We start from the raw sequence: 20,908 nt of genomic DNA on the forward strand, positions 1-20,908 counted from the left end.
ATACTCTTCCGATTGACTCTGGGTAGATAATCATCTCATTTACCAGAGCAGGAGCTAGAGAAAAAAGAGCAGGTTTCGGGACAGTGCTAAGTTTAGTTTTAGACACGTCACACTGGATTCATTTTTAGCTTCGCTGAAATAATCATGGATAAAAAAGATGATGTTTCAATATAATTTTCATATTTTTTACTGTGATGAAGACTTTCTGTTAATTATGTTTGCAACTGGCCTAATATTGTCTGAAGTAATCATTCTATAATTTTATTTGATAGTATAGTTATTTTAAACAGGGGAATAACATAATGCTTTTTTTTTTTAACTTTGGTGTTTTTCTTCCTCAGTTTATTTAGACACAACTTTACGGAGAAATCTCCTTTAAATCAGATCTCATAAATAGAGCTTCAAATACAACTCCTTGTCCTATAATCATACTATTCAGAATGAAGCAGTTTAAAAACTTTACCACAGAGTCTAATGGAAAAATAAATACATGATTAAAATTGAGAGACAACCTGCAAAGAAAACTTTGAGATTTTTTTCCCCTCACCGTTGTATACTAAATCATTTATTTTTGTGTTTGTGCTTAATATCCCACAGTTGTGGGAGTTAGTGAAGCTTATGAAGATGCTGCAAATTGTCTCTGGTTGTTAACTAACTCCAAGCCTTGTGCTAACTGTAAGTCTCCAATACAGAAGAATGAGGGATGCAATCACATGCAGTGTGCTAAGGTAAGAAGTTAAAGAGGATTTTGAGGGTTTTGCAGTTGGAATCTTAATTTGAATGTTAATTAATCCAAAGAAGAAATATTCTAAGCATAAAAATCTTTTTGGGTTTCAGATGGATTCTAGGAGACTGCATTCTGCATTCTTTGTTGAATAAAATAAGTATTAATTCATATTACTAAATTTTACACTAATAGTGAATGTTAAAAATAAGAGTGATGATTCAGTGGTATTTGGCCAGAAGATTAGAACTGCCTGAATCCTTCCCTGCAAGTTACCTCCCCCAGTGAAGATCCTGAGAGAGTTTTGTGTATATATAAATAATATTAAAAGAAAGAGTACTGTCTTATGTAGATCTCTTGCTAAGCTGGTTTTAGAGCACATAGCTTAGACTCAAGGCCCAGGCCAGGCACCAGGCAACCCCGCTAAGTCCAAATCTTAATCTTGGTGTCTATATATAGGTGTCGGTATAATAAAAGGTACCCAGAGCAGTGGGCAGACTTTAGGTCTGCTGGCGAAACTATCAATTAAATAAGTAATTCATTACTATATTAAAAATGAAAATGCCAGTCAAGATCTACTTGGCTGAAAAATAATTAATATAAATAATTACTATTAGAAGGCTACCCTCCTGACTTAGTTGCATAGAAGGACATTACCATATTTAAAGCAAATATTCTGGAATTAGGTTAATATTTTATTAATACGTGCCTACATTTATGAACATTTGTTTTAGGAGTTAGAGAAGGCTTCTTTAACTGAATATAATTTGCAAAGAAGAGTTAAAAGGCCTTCCAACTTTTTGCTTACAAATAAAATTATTTTTTTATGTTATTATTAGTTTCAAGTATACAATACATTGGTTAGACATTTATATAGTTTTTAAAACATTTTTATTTTAAAATTATAATGATTTTGATTTGTTTTCACTGGAAGTAACATGTATATAAAAATAATTATTTAAAATTATTGAGAGGACAGTGTAATTTTTGTAATTTAGGATGTGAAAGAAACCCAAATAGTTAAGATTACAATAAAATATATCAATGTCTTCTAAGTATTGCTTGATTTTTAACCTTGAAACTAATGATCATTATTATTATGACTTTAAAAATAATGGCAGTTACAAGATGATTTTAACAATAAAATTAACATACATGAATTGGCTTAGACAATAATAATAATTTCCTAAGAGGCAAGAAGAAAAACTGAGTACAGCATTCTGAGCAAAATGCTTGAAAGTGCTTATTCAGCTGATTAAGCCAAAATTATTTTATTTGTGGTCTTATCTCCAACATCCATATAAGTTTTTTCTTAGAAAATCTGACATAGACTACATAGATGTGTAAAGAAATACAGGTCGACCATAAAAATCAGCCATTGGGGCTACTAATAGCACCCACCAATAGTAAGTACTTGATAAATATGTATTTAGTGAGTGAACATTTTCATACATTAACCAGACTAGTGACATAACGTAATTTATCTTTTTTTTTTTCAGGCGAGGCAACCCTTGGTTGACCTCACAGATTATAAGGACCTTGTCAGTTTACAATCCCTTATTTTTTTATTTTTTATGCCTATAGCACCTGGTCTTCTAGGTGGTCTCCCATCCAAGTACTAACCAGGCCCGACCCTGCTTAGCTTCTAAGATCAGATGGGCTCGGGTATGTCCAGGGTAGCATTGCTGTAGACCATAATTTATCTTAAATGAATTTTGCTCAAGCTTCTGTTGCATTTAAAAGAAACATTTACTTACATACTATGTTAGTGTAGTATTCTTTCACATACTATCTGATGTATTTACATAGAACAAAAAACTGACAAGTAATTCTTTTTTACTTTTTTCTTTTACTTTTTTTTAAATTTTACTTATACAGTTTAAGTATACTTGGCATACAATATTAGTTTTAGATGGACAAGATAGTGATTCAACATTTATATACTTTACAGTGTGATCACCACACTAAGTCTAGTAATCATCTGTCACTGTGCAAACATATCACAATATTATTGACTATATTTCCTTGACAAATAATTTTTATGACACAGACGAAGACATCTAGAAAGAAATGAACTTGCTACAGAAAAATTTTATACTTTAAGAGGTTTTTTTAAAATGTGACAGTGTAACAACAGGTTATATGTAATTGAATTCATGCTCTCACACAGTGACTAAATCAAAATATACTTTTATTAATGCCTCAATGTTGATTATGATTCAGAAGATAGTTTTACTTTCTGGGATCAAATTGTTAAACATTTTTTTTATTGACAAATTTGGCCTTATAAAATAAGTTCATTTATTTTAAAAACACTCGTTATTCATTACCCTTTATATAATTTTCTTGAGACTTTAAATGTTGCATTCTTACACTTTTAAATTACTTAGTAATTTTCTTCATCTGACTGTATAAAACTATGTGCTGCAACTAAAAAATAAAAATTATTCAAATTCTATATTTTCTTATCATAGAATGTAAAATTTGGCTTTTGTAAAACATATTGCCACTAATTTTGAGTGATCAGTAAGGTTATACTGAAGGATACTTGTATCAAATCAGGAACAGAGTTGCTTATACCAGGCAACAAAGGAACTGTGGAAACCTTGAAACATATCCACAATTTATTATATAAGTAACATGTTTGTGAGGAGACAGATGAGTACAGAGACTTTAATTCAGCTCTCTGTTTATTATGTGTCATATAGAGAAAAAATTAGTAAAGATATAGAAGACGTAACATGATCACTAGGTTTATCTGATTGCTATGTGTATATTCAGACTTCGTATCCTGAAAATATGGTCTGTGCATACATCTTTTCAAGTACCTCAAAAATTGACCATTGGTCATCAGAGAAAATCTCAATAGTATTCCAGAAAATAGAAAATAATTTAAGTAACATTGTCTAGTCAAAATGGAATAAAAAATAGAAATTAACAAAAAAGTTACAAAAGGCCTTTTCATTTAGAAAATAAAAAAGGAAGTTAAAGAATTTCTAGGAAACTCAGATAATGAAAATACTATTTTATCAGAACCAAAGGCTATAACTAAAGCAATGCTCAGAAATGTACTTAGCCTTATTCACTTTAAACAATACAAAATAAGGAATGAGTTAAGGATATGAGTTAAAAAATCATGAAAACAAAATAAACTTGAAGAAAACCAGGAGGAAAGATTTAAAAAGATAAAATTCGTGAATAAAAAATTGAAAATACAACCAGTAAATAAATCCAAAAAAGTGGTCTTCTGAATTAAAAATAGATAAACCACTAAACTTACATAAGAAAAAGACATAAGAAATAAGGGAAATAATAAACAAAGCAATCTAAAATAAGAGATAACTTTGCTCAACTCTTGCAGATAAATTTGAACTTGGGTTTGAAATGGATTGATTTTCAAAGAAAATATAATTTATTAAAACTGACCCTAGGAGAGATATCCAAACAAACCTATTTCCATAGAAAAAAGGGTGTTTCAGTGATCTTCACCATTTAAAGCAATAGATCCTAGCAGTTTCACAGTAGACTTTTATCAAACTTCACAAGAACAGGCAATTCCAATGTCATTTAAACTGTTTCTGGGAGTTAAAAAAAAAAAAGAAAAAGAAACTTTCAGATTATTATTATACAGTGAGTAGAACCTTGATTGATACCAGCCTTGACAAGATTATTAAAATTAAAAGAAAACTGTGGATCAGTCTTCCTTATAACAATGCATAAGTTCTGTTAAGATAGTAGAAGGGGAAAACCTCACACATATTAGCAAACATAATTCAGCAGAGTACATTAAAAGAGTAATTGACTGTCAATTATATATCAATTAAAATTTTTTAATAAAAAGTAATTAACCATGTAGGATTTATTCCAGGAATACAAGAATAGTTTGATATTTAAAAGGCTATTACTGTACCTCATCTTACTAGTAGATCCTTGGAGAAAAGTCTCATAATTCCTGTAGATGCTAAAAAGTCATTTGACAAAAAAATCAACAACTATTCTTTATAAGACACTCAAAAAAATAGGAATCGATGAAATCTTCCCTAGCATGATAAAAAGAAATCTATGTCAGTCCAAAAGTTAGCATGATATTTAGTGGGGGAAACTAGAGGTACTCTCACTAAAATCAAGAACGAGATAAGGATGCTCTCCATCACAGATATATTGGACTGGAGATACCAGTCAATATAATTGAACAATAGAAAGAAATTGGAGATGTACAAATTAGAAACAAGATGATAAAATTATCATTTTTTGCAGACAGCATGATCGCATACCTAGAAAACCCACAGAATCAACTGAAAAACTACTACAAACAACAAAAGTTCAATTATCTAGCAGATTACAAAATACGTAGAAAGTACTAGCCTTCATGTGTACCAACAACATCCAGCTAGAATATATTCTAAAAGAGACCTTATTTATCTAGAAAGACACTTAGGTAATTTACAAGACTTATATGAAGAAAATTTTAAGACCCCTATCTATAGGACACAAAATATGACAAATGGAGAGATAACAAACTTCTTGGGTAGAAAGATTCCAACAAAAATACCAACAGGTTTTGTTTCTGCATCTAGATAAACTAACTCAAAAGTTTATATGGAAGAACAAAGCAGGAATAGCTAGGAAAACTCCAAAAAAGAACAGTGAGGAGGAACTAGCCTTTTATAATAACTTTTATTATGAAAGTTAAGTAATTAAAACAGCTTGATGCTGACAAATGAATCTACAGATCAATTAAACAGAATAGAAAGAAAGCCCAGAAAATAGACACAGATACATGGGAATTTAGTACATATTGTAAAGGAGGCATCTCCAACCAATGGATAAACCTGGACTGTTCACTAAATGGTATTGAGATGACTGAAGAGCTGTGTGGAAAATATGAAGGTGAATTCATACTGTATATGATATACCCAGATAAAATCTGAACAGCTCAAAGTTTCAAAATTAAAAAAAAAAAAAAACATAAAAATACCAGAAGAAAACATAGATTTAGAATGGGAAGATCTTTCTGGCTCAAAATCCATAAGCATCGGGGCGAGTGGGGGGAGGGAGGGTGGCATTTTCATACTGGAATGCTCATTTTTTGGCATTGTTTGTTAATTATGGTAATTAAAGTGAAAATTGCTAAAAAAAAAAAAAATGAGGAAAAGATTTTACATCAGTTCTGAGAGACCTTTTAAATTTGTTCTCAGTTTCAAAACCATTTGTCAGTGTCACAGACATTTCAGAGACTGGTGGAGCCTTATAGACCAAAATAAGATCACCATGCACTTGAAAAATGAAACATTTGTCAGTACCTGTTTTTATTATTTGGGAAGAATATCCTATTGATATTTTTAAAGATTCCTTGAGATTACTTCATAATATTATGACTTACATCTTAATTTATGTAAGCGACAATTTTAAACTACCCCCACATCTTTCCATAGTGCAGATAAGGTCTCCAGAGATAACGTGAAAAAAGAGTTTATCTGTAAGATTTGTTCCTGGTCACACAGGCTAGATTGTTTAATCTCTACAAATTAGACTAGAAATCAGAAAATAATTTGCATATTAACATGGAGAGATGTTTGCATGTATGTTTTCTTTTGAAGTGCAAGTATGACTTTTGCTGGATTTGCCTAGAAGAATGGAAAAAGCATAGTTCTTCCACAGGCGGTTATTATAGATGTACTCGCTATGAAGTCATTCAGCATGTGGAGGAGCAATCCAAGGAAATGACTGTAGAGGTAAAGAGAACTGTTTGGCTAAGCCACTTAATACCATTAGAAGTATTTTGCATTTCTTCTTTTCCTATCTTCATTGTAATGAGGCATTAAATTGAATACACTTTAGAGTAGCCTTTAATTTAAACAAATAGTTCTATAAACTCAAGAGCTTTTTTTCCCTCCTTTTTAAATAACAAGTATCTTATAATAAGTATCTTAATCTAAGATATTTTGTTATAGCAACCACGCAGACTAAGATACTTATTATATGCTATCACATTAATACTATATTGTTGGTATTATGTTTAAATTATTTTTAAGTTATTATAGAGGCAGCCCGGGATATATAAGACTTATCTTCACGAACAAAAATTTCTCGCAGTTCTGCAGACTAGGAAGTCCATGATCAAGATTCCTGCCATACAGATATTGGTGGTAACTCTCTTCCTGGCTTGCAGATGGCTGTCTTTTTGCTCTGTCCTTACATGCTGGAGAGAGCGAACTCTGGCGTCTCTTCTTCTATTTATAAAGTCACCAGCTCTATGGAATTAGTGTCCCACCCTAATAACCTTTATCACCTCACAGGCCTTCTCCAGATACAGTCACATTGGAGGTCACACTGGAATTTGAGGGGGACACAATTCAATCTATAGCAACAAGCAATTTAATAAAACATTGAAGATCTGATAAACATAGGCTTGAGAGGCCTTACACTTTGCCTTACACTCTGGGATTGTGGATTCAGTTTATCACAGAGAATTCAAAAGTTGGACTTCGTTCTGGGAACCTTTAAAATGTGTTGGTTATTATTTTCTCTCAATAAAATAGTCAAAAAGTCTGTCTGCATTACTGCCTATTAGTAATAAAATTAAATGACAAAAAAACTATTAATAGCTAGTACTTTCATATATAAAAATCACTTATGAGTTTTTGTTTCCTAGGCTGAGAAGAAACACAAACGGTTTCAGGAACTTGACAGGTTTATGCACTATTACACAAGATTTAAAAATCATGAGCATAGCTATCAGGTATGTCCTACATCATTTCAAATACACTGAATTACACTGTCGTGGATAAATAAAGAGAATGATATAAATTATTTATTTGTTTCTTTAGTTAGAACAACGCCTTCTTAAAACAGCCAAAGAAAAGATGGAGCAATTGAGTAGAGCTCTCAAAGAAAGTAAGTTGTGAGTGGTATGTGCAATCATTAATATAAATATATACTTCCATGCTAAATCAGTCATTTCATTAATAGGAAGTTAAGTCCCTTAAAGGAATACATTATTTGTTCTCCTTCTGCTACTGTTTGGAGTTTTCTGAAGCCCAGAGTACAGCTGAGCATTTTGAGGCCTCTGTGATTAAATTTTCCACCCGACTTACTGTGTCTCCTCCTCTTAATGCAGCCTGTGCTATTAGTAAACACTCATTACAGTTTTGATTACTCTGTGCCACCGCTGATACTTTAGGATGTTGGAAAAAGAGGTCATCCCTGACCTCGTCAAAAGAGCAAGATTTGCATGCCACCCAATTCTTATGTTACTGAATTCCCAAAGATTCTTTAGAAAATTTAGCAGAGTGCCTAATGGAATGGAAGTCAAAAACAGTTTTGGGAGAACTCATCTCATTGGTAAGTAATGGACATTGGAGTTAAAAAGCAAAGACATGAGAGAGGGCTAACTATGTGGATCATAAAGAGAAATTTGAAAATTCCTTAAAATGGATTGAGTTGCATCATTAGAATATAATATCACGATGGCCACAACAGAGTACAGGTTCTGACATGTTTGTTTTAAAATCACAACTTTAAAATAATCAGTTTATATATAAAAGGGGTTAAGCCTAAAAATACAATCAGTTGTAATTGTGTTGCTCCAGTTTACAAAAGTAATGAATAATAACACCCTTTTCATGACAATTATTCCCTAATTAAGGCAGTAACTATAGTTAAATAAATTAGAATGGGAGAAAAAATGTCAGTAGCAGCTTAGTCTCCTTATAATAGTTCTTAGACTTTCGTAATTATGTAACTATCTCACACCAATGTCAAATTCTTGAAGTCTTGTCCTTCGTGAAAATTGAAAAGAAAAAACCCTCCCTGGTTCCACAGTTCTTCAGCAGGGGTTTTCTTCTGTCGCATCACTGATGTATCCCTGATGCTTAGAACAGTGCCTAACAGTAAACATGCAATACATATTTGTAGCTGTGAATTACTGTTGCTGTTCTACCTTCTGGAGGTTCTAGACAATATAGGAAGATATGAAAAAGAAGTAAAATCTTATATCTATAAGGATTGGAAAGGAAGAAACAAAACTACACAATTCTCACACTTATAATGAGGAAGGTGGGGGTGTTTTCCTTTTTTTACATCTTAGTTCAGATACTTATGCTAGATAGGTATTTTGGGATGGTCTGTATATCTGTGTGTATGTACACATGTAATTTTCTGTGGGCATGCAGAATAATCTATTTTCAAAAGTACTTATGAATTTAGATTCTACTGCTTAATTCCTATTTATTTGCAGTTAAGGAAAAAGCTAAAATGGTATAATGATATTTTGGAAGGAACAGTCTCAGATATTAAGGCAGTTTCTTCCCTCCTCACTCTTCCTCCCTTTCTCTCTATCTGAAGATTTTTATTTACTAGCATCAGTTATTCATTTATTCCCCAGAATGCTGTATCTTTTTCCTTAGAATTTTTTTTTTTGCATAATTATAATTAGGTTTTGTTTGTTTGCTTTGTTTTGTTTTTTAGCAGGTAGTTTAGCAAGGCATTTGTTCTAATTCTTAACCAGCAAAGTTCTACTAGGGATAACCTAAATAACTTAGTAAAGCATGGGACGTTTAAGTTGACCTAGGCTAGATTCGTCTGTCAGCAGGGTCAAAACAGAATCCCAGATCAGTGTGTGCATTTTTCAGGATTGCCATCAGTGCTCCTGGGCTCATGCAGTGTGTGCTTCATTTATAAATGTGTACAAGTCACACATGAGTGTTTTATGTAGGTTCAGTATAGTTCAAATAAATACTCTCTTCAAACAGTTTCTTCATAGGGATCCTCGTTCTTTTTTTTTAATTGTGTAATTAATTTTATAATGGCATATTTGCAAAATAATTTTTCACTGTGCCTGATCATAGCTGAAGGAGGCTGTCCAGATACCACTTTCATTGAAGATGCAGTTCACGTGCTCTTAAAAACTCGACGTATTCTCAAGTGTTCTTACCCCTACGGATTTTTCTTAGAACCTAAAAGCACAAAGAAAGAAATTTTTGAACTCATGCAAGTAAGATCCTTTTAAAATTAAATTTAAATAACAGTTATTATGAAAAACAGATTTTCTTTTTTCAGCCACTTAAGTTTATCTTATTTGGGTATGATTAGTAAACAATTTTGTTTTCATTTTTAGAATGGTTTTTAAATAAAGGAAAAAGTTACCAGTAATAAACTGAAATTTTCTTTATGTTTAAGTGTGTTACTCTGCATATCTGAATGAGTACTGAGCTACGCAAACATTTCCTACCACATGTATATTTTTCTTTGAAACTAGTTGAGGTTCCAATCTGGCCTAATTCCGATTATGTAATTAGGAGTTTTATCTTCAGAGATGAAACAAACCACATTACATACTAGATGGAAAAGTTACTATTTACCAGTTTATTTTAAAAGTACAGCTGAAGAAGTTACAGTATTTAAAAAACAAAAACACCTAAGCCAACTGACATCTCTATAGCCAGATCAACTTCATTGTATGTTTCTTTTTTTCGAAGCCATCAAACTTTCTCCTCTTACTACAGTTTTCATGCCATCCCTTTGAACTATATATATCTTACATTTATTTCAATGTTCAATATTCATATTCTCCATGAAGTTTTTTAGACCTAACCCCAAATTACAGGTGTCTTCCCTTGCCTCAGATTCCGTCAGCATGGCGTCTATACTACATGTCATGCATTTGCATGTACAATGCCTTGAAATTTATTGGGGTTTTTTTTCACATAGATAAATTATAAAACCCATATAGATAGCTGATATACTCAGTACTACTTTGTAATCTGTACCAACTACATTGCTAAGTGCCTATTGGATGAGTGCTATTTTCTTGTAATGTGCAAAATAGAAACATGTTAAATATGAAGTTATTTCAAAATTTAGATTAATTTCTGACTTCAAAGAGTTAGATTTAACTGAGAAACCAGATAGACACTGGATTTGCTCCTGAGTAATCCACCAGCTTATGATTTTTTTTTCTCTTCTTACCATAGACAGACCTAGAAATGGTCACTGAAGACCTTGCCCAAAAAGTCAATAGGCCTTACCTTCGCACACCCCGCCACAAGATCATCAAGGCAGCATGCCTTGTACAACAGAAGAGGCAAGAATTCCTGGCATCTGTGGCTCGGGGAGTTGCTCCTGCAGACTCACCAGAAGCTCCAAGGCGCAGGTAAAAAGGATGCACACTGTGGAAATCATCCTAGTTCTAGCCACAAATGCCAACAGGTTTATATTTTGTCCAAGTAGAGTTCATATTCCTGGAAGTTACTTATAAGAGTATGTTACCCTCTTTTTTGGTGATTTTTTTCCCAGTTTTAGTTCTTTTTTTTCTTGTTATTTTTGGTTATCATTGTGTAGTTTCTTGAACTAAATTAAGCTAGGTTAATTTCACAATTCAGTGAACTCATAATTCAAAGAATATTCTAAATTGCCATTTCAAATAGGCAATATATGTAGTGATATGATAGCCATAAAGATCTTATGTTATAGAATTTGGAAGCCTTGCCAACTTGTTATGGTCATATTTGTATTTTGCAATAAGAGGTTAGAAACGAAGAGGTGAAGAAATTAGAAATCTGTTATTAGTAAAGTTATATAAGTGGTCCATATTTATCCATTAAAGAACAATTGAGTTTTGGTTGTTTTATTTCGGATACTTATACTACTAATGCCATTATAAACTGAAGTGTATTTTGAATTTATAATAATTACAAACATTAGAAATTCCTTTGACCTTTTTTTATATAAATATAACATAAAACTAGAAGCAATCATAAAATACTGTTACATCATTGTAGCATTGTGATTTTTATTTGCCTACCATTATACACAAACATAAATTTGAAAGATATAATGAAAGTATTGTTGTAATTATATTCTGTAGTTGATCTACTTTCATTAACCCATTTCCCGTTTAGAAAAAATAAAATGCAGCTGGCTGCCAGAATTAATTTAATCTTATATAAACACGCTCTTTGAGGCTGAAGCAAATCTGACTGGTTTTCAATGTGAAAATAAAATATAAAAACTGTTCTTAGAGTTATTTCTAAACAGAACTTGTCTCTAATCCTAATGTAACAGAAATATATACATAAATCAGATTCATCAAATGAATCTTCAGTAACAACTGTTAGAGAACGATGTTAACATCACGCATAGGAATGCTGCGTTTTCTAGGATCTGACATTTTCAGCGATTGAGAATTACTATATTTTATAAATGGAAATACCATTCCTAAAAACAGAATGCTATAAATAGAATGATGTCATTTGTTTCCGAAGACTATCGAGATACTAGAACGAAAATATAACAAAAGCGAGACATTTCATGGCAAACTTTGGGGATAAGGTTAGGGCTGCAATCCGCGAGCCATCTGAGGCTGAACGATGCAGCCACAAGTGCCACTGGCAAAGATTCTCAGGGCAAACAGGAAATGGGTTAAGCCAGTTCCAAGCAGAGGAATTAAAAGTAATGTTCAAAGAGCAAGGGTCTGATTGCTTGTACTTTGTAGTACTGATAATAAATCAAATGGTATGTCTAATTTCTTTGTAGCTTTGCTGGTGGAACATGGGATTGGGAATATTTAGGATTTGCATCACCTGAGGTAAATTGTTTTTCCGGGGATTTTGTTTTCTTTTGTTTTGTTTCATTAATTATATTTTTCCTTAGTACAGTCCTGCTTGCATTTGCACCCTCATCTATTGTAAATCCTACTCAGATTGTCAGCAAAGTTTCTCTTTTATAATAAAAATGCCACAGCAGAGCCTACATTTAGTTATTTATGGTATTGGATTATGATCACATTATTAAATGCGTCTCCCCTTTTAGAATTTTTAATTACTGAACAGTCAGAATTAAGGCCAATTTATAGCATATATTTTTGGAATATATCTTTAAATTGGTTAATAGAGATACAAATTTTATTTATTAGAACTGTTTTTCCAAGTTGTTGCAACAACCTGAGAAATCGATTTATAATTAGTTGCTAAGATGGAAACTTGACAATAATGTTCATGCAGAAAAATGCTTTGCTTACTTTCTGCTTTTTAAGATTTTCACACTCATGTCTTTTCTTTGTTGTTTATATACCATTTTAAAATACAGAAGTTCTAAAGTACCCTGCAAATAGTAGTTGCTGTAAATAAAAATAAGATAGAGTGAAAATTTTAATCACATTGCTATTTTCTGAGATTTAAATTGCCACTGTCACTGTCGAATCTGATTTTAAATGGTTTTAGCAGTTCTCTCTACTTCTTTCTTCCTTGCTCTTTATAAAACAGTATACCATCTGATGCTTATGTTGTAATAACCTTTTACCTTAATTCTTAGAAGGGACGGGACAAACAGTGTATTTATAGCCCATTTGTTATCTGTAACTGAAAGACAGTTAAATTATTATCCAGAAATGACTGTGGCTTATTTAAATCAGATACTTTCTCTTTTCAGCTGCTGAGGATACTTGCAATCACCTTGTGGCCTTTTGTATTGGTAGATATATCCAAGAAATTATTGACTTGAGAAAACAATTTATGTTTAGAGCTCTGATATGGGAATTCTTAATTCACTTGAATTCCAAAAAATATTTTTTAATATATTAATGATTGAAGAAATTTTCTAATAAAAGGAAAGTAAACAAACTTCAATTATCAAAAAATAAATTAATAAAGATTTCATAATTTCAAGGTAGAAACACAGTTTAGCAAAAATAAACCTTTACCAGTGTATTCAGTCATGTGTGCATCATCTTGTAGCTTCTGGCTCTGACAGTATCTTTAGGAATCATGAAATATTTGTCCTTGACTGTTGAGGGCCTGCTGATATGACTGACACGGATTCATTTCATAAAAGATAGGAAGGCTTGCCATCTCACATGTGAATATTTATAAATAAAATTAGTGAGCTCTTGTTCTCTAGAGATTGAGAATTATGACAGTATAAATAAGATTTCCTTTTTATGAGTTAAATTTACTTTTTATGAGTTAATCAATTTTGCGAGGATTATTTAACTCACTTTCACTTTTCTCTTAAGTCTTTGGCATATCAAAATATCAAGCTTTTATGTAAACCGTATTGCAAGTCTAAAGAATTACCACACAGTGTGAAACTTTAAAATTCTGCATGTGTGTGACTGTCAAGTAACTGCCAGAATTTTTTCTTTAAAAGTTAGCTTTTTGCCTTTATGTAGACTCTGAAAAAAAAAATAATGTTGCCAAACTCCAATAGACTTTTAGGTTGAATTTATATTTTTTCAGTAGAGTTAATTTCATCTTATTCTTTTTAAATCAAACTTAATGAGTCACTGACAAGCCTAAGTATTTTTGTGCCACTTTGAAGGCAGTGGAGTCCAGATGAAAAAGCAAATCTTGAAATATGAGTGACACCTGAATTCCAGGTCTAGCTCTGTAACTTAATAGACTGTAGGCTGTGTTCTTCCTTAATTTCTCACATTTAAAATGTGGTTGGTGATACCACATTTCTAGAAGGATTAAAGCATCTCATTAAGTCACTGACAACACTGGTGATCAGTAAATGGTATTATTTAAAACAAAAAAATCTCCTGGCAGCTTTTCCCCCTATAAATCCTAAAACTTCTCAATCTTCTCTGTAGCCGTATCACTCTCCAAGCGTTTGGAGTATCCCGACTAAAGCCTTTTCATATGCTTACTTGAAGATCTTAGGAATCCTTGGAAATTTTCAGATAAGTTTAATTTTATGAGAACAATTCTTTTAAGCCTATTGCATCGTGAGAGACTGCTACTTGAGTTTTCTATCAGAATAATTATAAACATAACATTTCTTTTATAGTTGTTTTTAAACTACTTAGTTTTCTTAAATTGGAAATTGTGTATTCTATGGTCAGTAATAGTTTCTTTAACTCAGAATAACTTTGTACCGTCATCAAGTATACAAAGCAAGTAAATTCTCCCTAAATATAAGTCTTGAACTGAGGTAAACACTTCATGTCATCTGAGAAATGTGGTGGTCCTCAGTGGTCTAGTGAGCCATGATGACATATAACAGTCATCCAGTTTTGGATCCTAGGCCTCCAGGAAAAGAGGAAATGATACCCCACCTCAGAAAATTTTAAAACCTAAGTAATCCCTCCAGGCACCTGTAGTACCTTTTATTCATTTGTTCCTAACCTATTAAGATACTTCCCGCCTCTTATTAGAGTCCAGTTGCTTACATGGATGAAGGAATTTAAATAAATTTAACCAGAGGGGTATGATGTGTTAAGTTTTATTTGTGATGTAAAACTCGTCTTCATTTATTCTAGTACTTTCACAATATAAACATATTGGGTATCTAAGGTAGCTGAAATAACCATAAACCTGAGTATCTTATTGTTTATCACTGAAAGATTATATGATTCTCAAAATAAGCCTTCTGAATCTGGTCATGCACACTGACCTTTCTTCTAGTCTCTTGTGTCACTAAAATCTGGAAAAGTACTCAGGTAATAGCAGGTAGTCCCAGGTTCTTCCTCTGGTAATAACAATCCCACTTTAAACTGTTACCACAAATGTAAAATAAATTCAGAGACATCTGCCCAAATTTGTGTTCTTCCCATATGTTAAATAGAAAACACTTCTCCCTACCCGTGTTGTAGATAACCCCACATATTAACTAATATAGGAAGGAAGCCAATTAATATTTTAAAGCTAACCTCCACTTTTAATCTAGTCATTTGATATGTATGGTATGTAATAGTCCCAAGAATACAATATCTAACAATCTGACAAGTGCTTAATGGTGTGTGCTTTTCTTTCTTCCTTTTTTCTTTCTGTCTGTTGCATATATCACAGTCAGTTTTTAAACCAGACCTCCAGGAAGAACCTAACTTATTTAATTAATAAAGTCATTACAGTATAGTTATATACAGGCATATGAAATAAGGCTCAATTGTGATCTAGGATTGGAGCTTGCAAGTATTCCCAATTTATCCAGGCAATTATAGTAACCACTTAAATTTTTTTTTTTTCATTTTACTTTTTCTGATTTCTTGGCATGGCAAAAGCTGGTTTCTTTTTCTAAAGCCAAGTGATTTTATAATATGTATAAAATCACATTTTTTTCCTGGAAAAAAAAGTGTGTTGTTTATTTTATTTGCATTTTTAAAAATTGCATGCTCTCCTGTATTTTATAACCTTTGGTTTATGCAGGAATATGCTGAATTTCAGTATCGGAGGAGACACAGACAGCAGCGCCGCCGGGGAGACGTGCACAGTTTGCTCAGCAACCCGCCGGACCCTGACGAGCCCAGCGAAAGCACTTTAGGTAAGCTCTTGGGTTGGGTATGTTTTAATCCCTTAGTTCTCTTGAATTTATTCTTAAAACTGATGAATCTAAATGGTCGTGAAAGACTTTGTGATTTAGATGTACAATGGGTAATATGTAGCTGTTACCAATGTCACAGGATACAGAGAACCTATGGCAGTAGAATCAGAGACCTAGGTCTATGACCCCATCTCTGCTGAGTATCAGGGTGACACCTTAGTTGAGTCACTTAACCTCTCCAAGCTGCAGTCTCCTCACTCTAAAGCAACATTAATAGTGCCATTTTGAGACTTATTGCGAGCACTGAATGAGATAATGCATGTAAACTCCTTAGGCACAAGCAGCATCTAGTGACCACTCAATAAATTGTAGCTATTGATTACTGTTACTGTGTTCATAGAATGTTTTTCTCCTAACCTCAGTTCTGTAAGCATTCTTTAAAAGAGAAAATTTCAGGTGTTATAAATGACTTTAATGATCAACCTTTAAATGTTAAATTGTAATGGAAAATATTGAAACTATAATGTCAGCAGGTTATCTTTAATCAGGATCAACAGGCGTAAAAATTTGCTCTTTAGGCTATTATAATTCCCAAATTCTGTAGTTTTAAGAACTCTGAAAACTAAAACACCTCTATTTATTGTTACTTAAGAAAAAAAAAAGAGGAATGGATAGTAGCATTTGCGTTTCTGAATAGAACCATATGTAGTGCAAGCAAAAATGCAAAGAACAATCACGAAATTGAAGTAAATAGTATGAGATATGTATTGTTGCTTACGGTGAGACAAATGAGGATGAAGAATCTCTAGAAAATTAAGTGAACGTGTGAACACGGGTTTTCACCCTCATGTCAAAGAGAAATTGCCTGTTTAAATAAAAAGATGTATAAAGTCTTGATGACTAATATCCCTGATGCCACTTGCTTCGAACAGATACCCCAGAAGGTGGCAGCGGCCGCAGGCCTGGCACGTCCGTGGTAAGTTCCGCGTCTGTGAGCGTGCTGCACAGCTCCTCCCTGCGCGACCACACCTCTGCCGGTCGCTCTGAGAACCAAGACTCTCTCCAGGTAGCCTTCCTGGGCAGCCTGCTGCCCCTGCTTTTGCTCTTTCTCTGTTCAGCCTGGTTTTCATTTTCACTTTTGTTGCTTTCCTTTTTTTTCCTTCCATTCTAAAAATCTTTGTTTCAGAGGTATACTACAGCAGAAGGGTTCTATATTTCAGACTTATCTTAAGGAATTTCTTTTTCCCTAAAACACAGACGGAGAAAATTAAAATAATATTTGAGTAGGTAAAATGATTTTGTAGAAATAGAGGTAATATTAATTATCTGTTAAGTAAAAGAACAGTAGTAAACCTCATTGGGTTAAATCATTTTCCTTTTAAATTTTAAAGTGATTTTATTTTCTTTTGCCCTCAGGCTCTGAGTTCCTTAGATGAAGATGATCCCAATATACTTCTCGCAATACAGTTATCACTGCAAGAATCTGGGCTGGCCATGGATGAGGAAAATAGAGACTTCCTCAGTAATGAAGCATCCTTAGGAGCAATAGGCACTTCTTTACCTTCCAGGCTGGACTCTGTCCCCAGGAACACAGATAGCCCTCAGGCAGCATTAAGCAGCACTGAGCTGTTGGAACTTGGCGACAGCCTCTTGAGACTAGGAGCAGAAAGTGACCCCTTTTCAAGTGACACCCCGAGTTCACACCCTCTGAGTGAGGCAAGAAGTGAATTCTATCCCTCGTCCAGTGACCTTGACTCAGCTGGCCAGGACTCCAACGCCAGTGACAATCTTCTTGGCAATATCATGGCTTGGTTTCACGACATGAACCCTCAGAGTATTGCCCTGATTCCTCCAGCAGCTGCAGAAATCAGTTCAGATTCCCAGCTCCCCTGTGTCAGAGATGCGTCGGAAGATGTCAGGGATGTCAGGGATGTGGGACCAGCACCGCCAGAAGAAGATTCAGTGTTTGAAGATGCTGTGGTCAGTGAATGTAGAGGAACCCAAAGAGAAGAAGAAAATTCTTTGGAAGAGAATATTCTGGCTGAGGAGGAAGTGCCTCAGGCTGGTGAAAGTGGTAATGAGGCAGCCACCCAGGAGGATGCTTCAGATGCTTCAAATCAAACACCTCAGACCTCAAGCGACTGGCTTGAACAAGTACATTTAGTGTGAGCTGCACACTTCAGGATTCCAAATGAATCACAGGTACAGATGGTGGAGTGTGCTTTACAGAAACTTGAGCCGCTTAATTCCAACTCAATTCTAAACCACTGACGTTGGGATTGAATACGAAGGTGTCCCCTTGAGTGGTAGCTTCATTTCTGAGTTTAACCTTACAGGGAATTTCCTTTGTATTTAACTGAATAGCTTTTTCCATTTTTGCTGACGAAAAGAAGAGTGGGAGAGAAAGAGAAACAAATGGAATAAGTAGGTTAGATTCCACAGTCTAAGAAAATGCAGTCCTCTGTTTAGCCTAAGGTCAGCAATACTTAAATTGAACATTTAAATTAAAAGCTTAATCCCTAATCCTCGGGTGGTTTTCCTCTTTAAAAAAAAAAAAAAGTTTTCATCATTTTAGAAGTTATTTTGGACAGATCAAGGAACGTTTAGTTCCTCAGTCTCCTTGTGCTCTTCCATAGCTTCTTCTGCCTTTTTGTCCAAGCCGTGTGAATTGAGGCGTCCAAGCCTTCTCTTTAGTGCTGCATCGACGGCAGTGTAATTAGTTTTCATTTTCACATGAATCGAAAATTTCTTTTCATGTCTACTTACAGTCCACTTGTGCCAAACGCTGACTAAGAAAGTGTTCAGGTGTGCGGTGCCCAGGCTCCAGGGCAGTTTCAGCCCTCTCAAGAGCGAAAGGTGCCACTTGGTAGCAATGAAATTCCAGAGTTTAATGGGCTTTTGTTGCCATGGAGACTGCATTTAAATAAATGTAGCCTGTAGCTTAAGTTAACTAAACCTAATGCTGCTGTTAAAAACAGTTTATTTTAATATTAAAATACAGTTGATTAGCAACAGCGGTGCTGTATTTTAAGAGACACTTTATTGGAAGTGCAATCATAGTTCTTTGTTTTCACAATTTTACAGTGCATTCTAATTACTAATGGGTGCAATTACTTTTAATGGTAAGTGTTTTATAAAATAGAAAAAGTTTTCATGAGTTATAGTAAATCCCACAATTATTAAAAAATTCAATAAAACATCCTGCGCAACATGTTACCGTGCCTTTGCCTAACCTAAATGGATAGTTGCCAGTTAAATAAGTGAGTAATTCAAATTTCAATGTCTCTTCTGAAGTAACTATGCTATGAATTGCAAAGACCTCCATAAAACCACCCATGGCCTTGCCTTTACAGTAAATATAACAACTAAATGTTTAATCAGTTTGTTTGCCTAAATAGCAAATGCTGATATGTGTTTGTTCTATTGCACAATACTCATTTGCTGTGTGATTACTGTTTAGTGTTGAAAAAAATCAACTTCCTAGTTATCAGTGTCTTACTGTGAAGAAAATACTGGTCTCAGTTGTAATTAAGATAAAATGGTACAGTGTGTAATTAAAACTAGAGTAAACTGTTGGAATGGCTGTTTTACTTACATATTATCAAAACTAGCATAACATAAGCAAAATTGATATGCAACACTCCATTTAATGTTTTGCCAGATTCTTACCAGAAACCTACCTACAGATACCACAGTTTCAGTACCGAGTTTATACAGGCAAGTCCTGGGCTGGGCAAAAGGTTATATTAGTATTGATATCCAGTGAGTTTATAATTACGGTTTTTTTGATTACTTTTTTCCCCCCAAACCTGCTTTTCAAATATTCTTGTATTTTGAATTCATATATATTAGAGTATTTAATATTCCCTGGGTTCCCCTAGGATAAAAAGCTGTATGGGAATTGTTCCTATGCTAAGGATATCAAAAGTCCACGTTAGTTTTTATTTCCCCAATTATCAGAAACGTTGATATAAATCCCTATTAAAATTGGTAGGGGAAAATATTAGCTTTATCTGCAGTGTATTACTGTACATTAAACTGAAATAGTCCATTAAAGGATTTTTTTTTTACAAATTTATTTTGGATTAAAAATACCAACACCAATCAGTTTTTAGACCAAGTTGTAAGTTTTCAATAAAAAGTCTTTGTATCACATATTGAGGCGTCTTGCAAAGCTGCAATAAGGCGAGAAAGCGCTGCGTGGAGATAGTGGCGAAGCTGGTGTTCATGGTGAGCTCTGGTTCCTTGCACCTCGTGCGGTACCCTTTGTTTTTGTGGTGTTCTCTCCTGAGCATGAAAAACGATCATTATCCAATTTGTATTTCCTTGGTACATATTTTAAAAACAACACAGTCATTGACTTTACAATTCAGAGATGAAGTTTGGCAAATCCTATTTTGTAAACAGGTTAATTTTATAATGTAAAAAAAAAGTTACTCTAACCTTGACTTGTTATTTGCACTTTCATAGTCTATACTTGATACATTCCCACTTTATATACAGTAGGATTCTACAAACGTGTAGATGTTTGGCCAAATGAATGCTGTTAATAATATGTAAAATTCTTTGATTAAACATTTATTACTTAAACTACTTCACTTTTGTCTCGTTACATTATAGACTTTGTTTTAACCAAGTCAAGAAGCTGATTTCCTTCAAATTAAATTCCCTCTAACATGTGTTTCTTACATGTAATGAATTAGTGCCTAATATTTTTTACACTGGCCTACTTACTGAGCATTTTGTACCCCCAAAATAAACCCAAAGCACTGTATGACAATGTGTTAAAACATCGTGACTTCAATCTCATTTTATTTTTATCACGGTAGCTTTCAGGAGAAGAGTGATATGATTTTTCCTTGAAATCTCTATTAGAAACACATAGGAAAAGATAGAATTTTAAGATATTTTGTGAAGTTGCTT

General features: G+C 33.5%; 1 protein-coding gene and 1 pseudogene across 5 annotated transcripts in view; one reads left to right on the forward strand and one right to left on the reverse strand.

Annotated features, from left to right (window-relative positions):
* ANKIB1 (ankyrin repeat and IBR domain containing 1) overlaps positions 1-20,583 on the forward strand; it is a 112,082-nt gene extending 91,499 nt beyond the window's left edge. For 2 of the 5 annotated variants that reach the window (XM_015589439.2, XM_006911889.3), the window contains 10 exons: positions 598-728; positions 6,325-6,459; positions 7,380-7,466; positions 7,555-7,621; positions 9,574-9,719; positions 10,699-10,877; positions 12,260-12,311; positions 15,871-15,985; positions 16,918-17,051; positions 17,402-20,583. In XM_015589439.2, the coding sequence (XP_015444925.1) occupies positions 598-728; positions 6,325-6,459; positions 7,380-7,466; positions 7,555-7,621; positions 9,574-9,719; positions 10,699-10,877; positions 12,260-12,311; positions 15,871-15,985; positions 16,918-17,051; positions 17,402-18,154 (1,799 nt within the window). In that variant the 3' untranslated portion in view covers positions 18,155-20,583. The remainder of the gene's footprint in view (positions 1-597; positions 729-6,324; positions 6,460-7,379; positions 7,467-7,554; positions 7,622-9,573; positions 9,720-10,698; positions 10,878-12,259; positions 12,312-15,870; positions 15,986-16,917; positions 17,052-17,401) is intronic. The other 3 variants (XM_006911890.3, XM_006911892.3, XM_006911891.3) reach the window with 3 other exon arrangements.
* On the reverse strand, positions 2,300-2,417 carry LOC112479843 (annotated as a pseudogene).
* Positions 20,584-20,908: the final 325 nt, after the last annotated feature.

The sequence above is a fragment of the Pteropus alecto genome, unplaced genomic scaffold (genome assembly GCF_000325575.1).
Source record: "Pteropus alecto unplaced genomic scaffold, ASM32557v1 scaffold21, whole genome shotgun sequence".
In the NCBI taxonomy this organism is placed as follows: domain Eukaryota; kingdom Metazoa; phylum Chordata; class Mammalia; order Chiroptera; family Pteropodidae; genus Pteropus; species Pteropus alecto.